Source organism: Anticarsia gemmatalis, chromosome 25 (assembly GCF_050436995.1).
Source record: "Anticarsia gemmatalis isolate Benzon Research Colony breed Stoneville strain chromosome 25, ilAntGemm2 primary, whole genome shotgun sequence".
NCBI classification, from domain to species: domain Eukaryota; kingdom Metazoa; phylum Arthropoda; class Insecta; order Lepidoptera; family Erebidae; genus Anticarsia; species Anticarsia gemmatalis.
Window position 1 is genome coordinate 4,355,719 of NC_134769.1, and position 9,981 is coordinate 4,365,699.

General features: G+C 35.6%; 1 protein-coding gene across 1 annotated transcript in view; it reads right to left on the bottom strand.

The window, feature by feature from the left end:
• LOC142984031 (uncharacterized) overlaps nt 1-9,817 on the bottom strand; it is a 39,637-nt gene extending 29,820 nt beyond the window's left edge. The window contains exons 1-2 of the mRNA XM_076131338.1: nt 9,191-9,817; nt 5,348-5,548 (exon numbers count right to left, since the gene is read on the bottom strand). Coding sequence (XP_075987453.1) covers nt 5,348-5,393 — 46 coding nt within the window. The 5' untranslated portion in view covers nt 5,394-5,548; nt 9,191-9,817. The remainder of the gene's footprint in view (nt 1-5,347; nt 5,549-9,190) is intronic.
• Between the last annotated feature and the right edge of the window lie 164 nt (nt 9,818-9,981).

The window sequence follows — 9,981 nt, forward strand, 5'->3', positions numbered from 1 at the left end:
GCGTTATATGATTGTAGAAGGATATAACCGAAAATAACGAGTAATTTTATTAGACTTTAGTACTGGCAACGCTTTGGTTTTGGGCGCTTATAGCGAGTTCTTTAGTAAACGTTCAATAAGGGTCACCTTTGGGGCAGTATATTCATGCTTTTGAGCTACGCATCTTTATATTCTGAAGGATAAAGTCATTGACTTTAACCTCTGTCAAGTCTTACTTATGCATTGAGATTGCTCAGTAGATTAGTAAGCAGTAGCGCGATTCTCTACAATCGGTACTATCGAGTAACAAGAGTTTGACATTTAAAATAGTTCCTACGGCGCCTTCTAGAGGCGCTGATTCGATTGACATATAAAAATTCTCGATAGCTAGCCGATTGTCGATAGTGGTAGCACATCGCGCTACTTAATACAATGTCGATTGACTACCATTTAAGAAAATTTCAAGTGTGAGAAGTAGTACATTGAGTGGAAAAGTAAATGGAAAATGTCCAATTGGTTGCCAGGTTGCAACATTAAGGAAATGCAGTCCAAACGGACGTCCATTATCTTAATGTATGCAGCACATTTGCTGTAATTACAAAGTAATATTAGGTGCGTTGAACGCACTGCACACGTGACAACAACTTTATCAAGATATTGAACAACTAAAGGAGTTGTCAAACCCTTGGAGTTCTCGACACGGACTTAACAGCGACTTTACAAGATGCGTATGTACGCAACGACAACAGTAAACTGTTTTTTTTTTCAAATCATTTATTTATTAAGGTCAAATGCTGACACTTATGATAGTCAATGATACAGAGAGTGAATTTAACCCAGTTCGGAAGGTAGGGCCAATGAGAAGAGCTGGCAAGAAACTGCAGGCCACTCTTTTTAATCGCCAAATGGTTTTAACAATATTTATGCTTGGTATAAATCATTGATTGATGATGTAATGTTAAAAGGCTATGTAGCCTTTTACCAGTTTACTGTTGTTGTTCTCCAGAATTCAAAAGTTCCTTCAAGAAAAGTTACTGCAGTTAAATTACCGATAGCCGACGTTTCTAATCGTTCATAAAGCACTGATTACAAGAGACAGAGTTTATGAATCAAAGTATATTTTAATCGGAATTGCAATATCGAACAATGTAAATCAACAGTATAAAATTGACCTTTCAAACCGGGGCTGATCCGACGGGTTCAACCAATTTCAAGCTGATTACGAGACGCCCGATGCAGCGTAAAATACATCCTTCAATATTATATGAAATATGCTCCGGATTTGAATATACCAGTCGTCAACAGACGTCGCGAGGTCTTGATCAAATTCAATATTGAGATTTTGCTTGGGTGCACATACCGTCTCCGCTTTTCCCCAATAACAAACATATCTGTAGCTAGAATATAGGACTGTAATTGCAAGATGTTTTAGCTTTTTCTTGCTTTATTACTCTACCTACTAATTATGTAGAATGCTAGGATTTGATCTAAGGAATCCCAATAATTTCTGGTACTTTAGTGCCTTCGAAGTACCTATTACTACTTTAAGAAATGGAAAAGTATGAAGTTCCATGTAGTTATTTTTTTAACCCATAGCTGTCCCACTGCTGGGCAAGGGTCTCCTCCCGAACGAGGGCTGGACAATTGCGTGAAGAAATGTATTTCTAAACATAGTTATTTAGCTCAAATAAGACTTTGCCGCTAATGGTTGTCCACACCATAGAAACTAACTGGGCCAAAGGTTGCTTATTAACTATCCTATTAGCAAATAGCTCTGAGACTTCCAGTGGACATTACGTTACACACTCGCAACAAAAACAATAGTAATTTAAAAATGACGAATGGTCCGTTTGTTTACAAGCATCAGTCGTGTCGTAGTAAAGCCCAGTCACGAGGCAACTGTACGTAATACCAGATCAATCATCTAGCGAAGGTCAGACCGCGCGGTGCCGGGTGGCGTCACATGTATAGTGACGTCAGTGACGTGGATCTTGAGTGGGGCCGAACTTAAGCGATCCAATTTCCATGGTTGGAAAGAGATAGCTATATTAAAGGTCCTCTTGGATGGTATTTGGCTACGATAACCAGTGATACCAGCTAACTGTGCAGGAGTTTATCTGTAGTTCAAGTTTTTTTTTTTTTGTTTATTTTTTTTTTGTTTAAAAAAAGACAACTCCCGCACTAAGAATTGCTCTTGTGTCGCGGGGACTTTTAAAACATACAAACAACGGACACAAAGCACAACCAGACCCGAAACAATTATTTGTGGATCGCACAAATAATTGCTCCGTGTGGGAATCGAACCCACGACCTCCCGATGCAGTGGTATCGGCGTGGTGACCTAAACCACTGCGCCACGGAGGCAGTCAAGTTTATATGTCCACTGCCCATCATAGCCCGGGGAAGGTAACCAACACGGCGAGGTGAGGTCAGGTGCAGGACCGTCGGCTTTACGTGCTCTCCGGGGCACGGGGCAATCACCGAGAATCTCTAGACAAAAAACTAAAGTATATATATTTTTTCCCGACCTCGATAAAAATCTCCCTTTCTTACAGAACTTGGATTGCTTTTGCCTGTCAGAATACGACCTCAAATATTGATGTCATTCCGGACATGTACCCGCCTACCACTCGTAAAATTGTGTGCAAACTTCATGCACTTTATTTATAACTTAATATTCTTGTTGCGGTTTCAATGAAAGGACGAATGTGAGATAATCGTCGTAAAAAAATTATGGAATATGTTAAATCGGTTTTGGTGAGTTTAAAAGGATTTGATGTTTGTTTTTTCAAAAGGATCCTGTTATTTTCTGGTGTTTTAAGTGTAAAACTTATTTATACCAATAGATTAAGTACGCGCAACTGTTTGTAACGGAAGAACATTTGCCTAAATTGCCTAAGGGAAAATTTCGCTGTGAGTAGTTTTTCATATAGGTTGTGAGGAAAAAAGCACCTCGCGTTCATGATCAATCGTGACGACTGAACAATGAGTGACATTTCTACCAAATAATGTGTTTGTTTAACACAAAAATAGCTACTATCTGCGATATGAATAAATCTACGTCAAATCGAACAAAATTGTCACCAGCACTATTTAACCAGATGGTCAGTCAGCTGTATTTGGTAGCGAAAACTTACATTATTATTCAATTATTTAAATAAGCCAAGTGGGACGAACTTGGGCGACACTTCCTCTGTTTAATGTTCCAATTTGGACACTCTTTACTGCCTACAACAGTTTTAATTAGCTAACTTTCTGTATCGCGATTTGGTGCGGATCTCGAGCGCCAGTTTTGGACAAAGGACGGGCAGACGGGCCTAATTTTCGAGTGTACCTACAGAGTTTATAGCAAATTGAATTATTTGAAGGCTATTTATAACTGTAAACGCTTGTACAATAAGACTGAAATCGCTGCTTTGATTTTTTAAGTTATAGAAGGTTCGTACGTTCTTTAAGTTTAATGGATAATGTGTTTTATTGCTGTAGCAATGGTTGTGTTATTTTATTTACTTTCTCTTTATCTAGCAATTTTCGCACATTTACAAGTTCATTCTATTAGATTCATGATAAGCGTAATATTGAGTAAAGTCCCCGTAGTATTCTATGAATTCAGATTTCTAGTTTTACGAATATTGCTTCTACCGTGTTTTTCTTTTCTATGGCAAATATCTTAAAAATTTGTTCGTTCAGCTCGATCTAGCGATTGCAATGTGCGTGTCTTTAGCCAAAGATATTTACATACTTTTTGCGTTTAAAAATAAAACTGCAAGTACACAGACCACCTTCTTAGAATATGATCTCATCAAAATGCATAAATAGTAGAGTCGAACAGTTTACGATAATAATATGACCTTCAATCTTTAAGCTTACGAACTCGCTAGGTGCTAAGGAAAATTATTTTCTTTGAATTACGTGACTGTTAAACAGTTTTTTGTGCGATTCATTGTTACAAAATATGAGAGATTTTTTTATTTGCCGTTTGTTTATTCGTGGTTATAAGGGTTTAGTTAAAAGCAACTTGTTTTCTTCTATCTAAACATTACTTTAAAAGAAGCAAACTTTGTTTGAATTGGCTATAAAGAAGTCCTTTCTAAGCTTTATATTTTGACAAGAAATTAACTTAAGGTACCTATTTTTCAACTCAAGTAATAACTAAATCATCTGAAAAGACTGTCGCGGGAAAATTCACGTACAAAGACTAGTGAGTCATAAAAATCAAATAACTCATTACAGCCTCAATAAAGTGATGTAAGCTTCGCCGTAAACAATGACACAGACTGCGCGGTACAATGTGTACAATGCAGGTTTTTATACCATATGCATTACTTTGTTACTAAATTTACAGCTACGGTACAATACTGAACCCAGGTAACTGGGTTGTGGAGGTCCGATAGGCTGTCGCTCCATGTAAAATACTGGTATCTAGCTGCATCCTGTAAGACTGGAAGCCGACTCCAACATAGTTCTAAGAAAGACTAGGCTGATGATAAGGGCCCAATGTTTTATTATGATTACTCCATTGAAAAGTTACAATTTTAGTTGCGTTTTTCAGAGCTATTGTATGAGTACTTAAGCTTCTGCTGAGCACTACACTTTTTTGTTTACCCACTACTGTCCCACTGTTGGGCAAGAGTCTCTTTACAAACGAGGGAGGGGTTAAGCCTGGAGTCCAACTCGCAAGTGCGGGTGTTTCCCACACATTAAACTTTAATGCTTCAGAGGACGCAATTTTATTTCTTTAATCTTTAACACAAGGTAAGGTCTAGAAAAAGTAATATTACAATGTACTATGTGTTTTGTCGCCGAATATTACGCTAACACAGCAAATCATTTCCTGTAACTAGAATCCCTTTGTGCTCTAATATGAGATATTAGTGCCTAATCGTTCGTACCGTCTGTACCGTTTCAATTATTCCGGTTTGATAGACTTCAGCATTGTGTTATGAGAAGGAAACTTAGGTCTGTCATGTGGTAATATTTTAAGTTTAGCTGGCTTACACCCTAATATCAGCTTCTTTTTTTAAAGACAACTCTCGCATTTTCTTTTGGGGACTTTTACAAACACACAAACAATAAACACAAAGTACAACCTAATCCCAAACAACTATTTGTGGATAGCACAAATAATAATTGTTCCGTGTGAAAATGGAACCCACGACCTACGACGCAATGGTAGTAGCGACAGTGAATCTTCAATTAGTAACGAAACAATTCTTTCCAATACTTTTAAAAACACATCACATTTAACTTCTAAAAGAAACATACGATACTTTGAAAAGTCTCGCTGGAGTAATACGTGCTTCTCCAGTTTCAAATGCCGTTACTCTCTTCATTATGACTCTATTAAAAGCACGATAATAAAACTTACCTTTAATAATTTCCGTGGATGATATGATGACGTCACTCTCATCCATTCTCGCTTTGTAGCACAGCAGTGCCGTTGATTTCTTTATCTTGAAGGTTTAGTTCAACACGAGTGGAACATGTCTTCGTGAATGAGGTCTTACGATCACGCCATTGTGGAAGGGTAATGATGGGAGTATCAAAAGTTGTAATTGAGAATTGACATCTGAAACAAAGGAAAATTGTTGTAAGTATAAAGATTTACATTTGTTTTGTATATTATAAGCGGCCCGTACAGACGTCGTGCCGGTCACTAAAAATCTTTCTCAGGAATCACTATTTTTATTGGTGAAAATCCGTTCAGTCAAATTTGATTTTATCGAGGACAGACAGGTAGAAAGATAGGGCGAGGGGACTTTTTTTATATGTAGTGATTGAGAAAGGATAGAAACTAAGATTAAGAATCAAGAATAATATTATTTTCGTTGTTAAATGTTAGATTCGTAAGGAAAATGGACAACAGATAAAACGCTTAATCCTTTGACCGATCTAATCGGTAGCATACAAAAAGTGTACGGTCATTTATAAGTAGTTTTTGGCAGACTTTTTGCACGTCGTGTGCGTGCAAAAGCAAGCACGCAGGTATGCAATTCTATATGAATTCAGAGATTACAATAGATGATTTATGGTGTTAAAGATATCTGACAATGGAAATATCATGCCCATATGGTACTGGGTTCTATCAGTTGATAAAAGATAATAAGCTTCCATAAATAATTTAAAGTTTTGGTACTTGAAAATGCGTTTTCTTCTAACATTCCATCGTTCTTCTAACTTCTTCTGAAGTAGATACTAGATAGGTATATAGAAAAACTAGTTTCCTGTAGGAAATTGATGCTGATCCCATATGAATAGACATTATTATGCATGGACTATTGTTTTCTCATTACTATTATGATATTACTATGGGGTGGGTTCATGGATTACCAATATGCCAATTTAAGAAAAGGCTTGCTGCATACATATTCGATTCAGTTATATTTATCGAACAACAAAACCGACTCGACTAACTTTTTCGGCTTGAGCCGATCGGGTTTATTCTACAGATATTTGGCTTTTCCCCGAACCGAATGTGTAGCTTCACAGACGAAAAACAGCAAAATTACAATTAAAGAATGGCAAAATATAAAACAATACTTAACTAGAGGTAATGAAATAGGATGTAAGATTGTCAAAATAAATTAGGTACCTAATCGTAATTGGGACAAAGTGACCTAATTAAATTGTTATTTTTAAACTGCTCTGTATGCCTAGTGTTTTTATAACTTACTGATAATGAAACATGTTACACAATATCCTAATTTATTTGTTAATTGAGATGAATCAAATATGAATCATGTAATAAGTATTTACACCATATTTTTTAATTGTTAGGTCAAATAGTTAAGCGAGTTTAGTAAATGATTGGCTAGTGAACATATCTCAATTTTGGAAAGCGTAAGTATATACTAGCTTTCGCCAGCGACTTCGTCCACGTGAGATTTCCCGTGTTAAAAAAGTATCCTATGAGTTAAGTTTAGGTTACGAACTATCTGTGCATAAAACGTCAAAATCTGTTAAATAGATTTTCGTCAAAAATTAACAACCATCCATCCTACAAACTTTCGCATTTATTATAATATTACTCGGACTTAGTCATCTGAGATAGCAAAAAGCGTAAGAACGACACGACAATATTGCTTCTGTACAAACATAAATTAATAAAAAGCGGACATATTTCAAAATTAAATAGAAACAATAACAAGGCATGTACAGTAAAATCTGTTAATTAGGAGTAGTATTTCAGTTAATTTAATAAATAATTCATATCAAAGGAATGTTGCAGAGATTAATTTAGATCATTATGAATCAAGATAGTTTATTTGAACGCATCATGCAGTAACATTAAGACTGTAACAAGACATCATACTAATGACTTTATATTCTTTGGAGCTTGTGGGCTTAGTAACAATAACCGCGCAGATCGATCTCTGCGGTTAAAGCGACACTGGCCGAGGTTGTCCTGTGAATGGGTGACCATAGTATACATTCCGATTTTCTGTGTTTCGGAAGGCACGTTAAATTATGGGTCCTGGTTGTTATTTTCAAAGATCTTTAACAGTTGTTACCTGTAGCCAGAAGCTTGAAAGTCTGACAACCAGTCTTACCTAGGGATAATATTGTAACTCAGATAATCAATCTATCAATGCAAAATGCTGGCATTCAGCTGCTTTGTTTGTTTGTTCTTTCTCAGTCGTAAGAAAGACTAGTCTGATTAACTAATGACTTTATACACCACTAATTGAATGCACTTCACTTAAATTTAGTGCTGATGTAATGAATACTACGTTATGCATTATTGCGTAACGAATTTACAACGAAATACTGTTCTCAGATAACTCTTCGTTGCAAATGTTTAAATTGATGCTGATAGATTAATTTGTGGCTGTATCTAGGTGTGCCATCTTTGAAGATAATTGGTTTGAAACTCTATGCGGTAACTGTTTTGTGTGACTGACAGTAGTGAGTTTGAAAAGTTTTTATTTGACTAATCAATAAAACTCTTTTGGTAGACATTGGGAAAGTAATTTTAATCATCAAGTGGGGTAGGACCACCTTATATTTTCTAGTTAAAAAGGACAATTCAAAGATGCTTGAATTGAAAGATACAGTGGGAACAAGGCATAATGACTAACTTTAGTGAGCTTGGTAACAGCTAGAGAAGTCTATTGGGAGTAATGAAGAATGAATTGGAAAAATTGGTACTCTAAAAATTTCGTACACCCAGAAATTATTTATGACTTTAGACTATTAAAACTATGTACTTAAGTAATTTAGGTATGTTTTAAAACTGAAAACAATAAAAATTCAAGTTATCATGAAGAATTTCCAGGAAAATCTGATTTTAATATTACAAGTTATCTTAGCCATACAAAATCAGAAGTTTTATCAGTAGTAACACCAGTATTAGTCAATCAATTGATTGTAGACCGCACACAGATAAGTGCACCTACCTTTAAGTAAGTTTCCTAAATTGACTGCAAGTTAGAAAGTTACTCTGTTAATTAACAAACTGGTTAGTGTTGTATAACTGTGCTTCCTGATTTATTACCAAATAAGTTAAGTTATAAATAAAAATGTTTTTAAGACATTTTTAATCATACACATATTTTTGTGGATATTTATGTGAATGAGGCAAAGGATTTTTGTAAGGAAGTGGTGATATTTGCTCACTGCCATTAAGGGAAAAAAGGGTGTGATATTATGTATGTATTTATGAGTATTATTGATCAAGATAAAATTAATTGTATATTATATTTACAGGTAGGTACTTTGGCATTGTGATTTACGAAGTATTGTGCTTAGGAGTTGAATCTAAATAATATTTAAAGAACTAAATTCACTATGATTTTACCAGAAAATGTAAAAGTTGTAGAAGTAGAAGTGCTGTATGAAGAGTAAGTCCTCTTCATAGATTTTTTTTATGAAAAGTATAGTACCATTTCTGAGGTCGTTCAAAGAAGTATTATGGACAAATGAAGTGAATAATATAGTGAATAGTAATACATAGGTCAAGATCAAAGGTAATCAACCTAATATTCTTGTTAAATTTCTACTTTAAACATATTAGAAAAATAATAGACAAAATCCTATTTGATTTCATCTTACATTCATTGAGATTGTAAATAATAAAAATGAACAAAGCTAAAACAAAATAAAACTAACATCCTTTCCAGTATGCTAATGACTATAATTAACAACTCTAAAGAGTTTTATACTAAATAAAACCTTTTGACATTAAAATACAAAATATATACATTTTACGCACCAGTTTGCACAGTTGAAGAACAGCAGGTTTCGATATAGCCTTGATTGTTTACGGAATTCGGATGCTTGGTCAGCGCACGACACGACCCACGGACAGACACTTTCAAACACAATTTAATAACAAATTAACACTTTGACTTATAATTAAACGAGCACAGCAGTAAGTAACGAGACCAGAGTGCTAGTACTTCTTATAATTTCGCTCATTGTAATGTTTAGACGACGCAGTTCGTATCATTGGCGGTGGCGCGTAGGAGTCTTTTTATTAGGCGGCGTGGGTCGATTTCTTTACTCAGATGTAAGGTCAGCTCTCCTCGCACCGAAGCACCGGAGCCTTCGCACCATTACACGATATTTGCATTCTATTTATGTGTTTCTAATTGGCATACGCCGACGACCGCGGCGTTTGTGAGACGAAATTACACTGTCTGTTCAATTGATAAGATGTAAACAGAAGCACCGGCCGTAACAACAGATCACAATGCGATTGGCTGAGGCGACACAAGGTCGCGAATTCACGTTCAGCCTGAATGCAATTTAATTCAATTCAGTCCTCTCCATTTAAAGAGTGACGTTTCATTTTATTTTATACACTAGCCGTTGGGAACAGAACGAACGGAAGACAATAAACTCGTTTTCAAGTTTTCACAGATGATAAATGAAATCTGCTGTCAAAATCTTATTGATAGTGCTGCCATCTAGGAGCAATGTGAACGCTCTATTCTTTTTGAGTATTATGAGAGACCTAATTGTCTATGCTTTTTGTTACTCTACAAATCACTAGATGGCGCT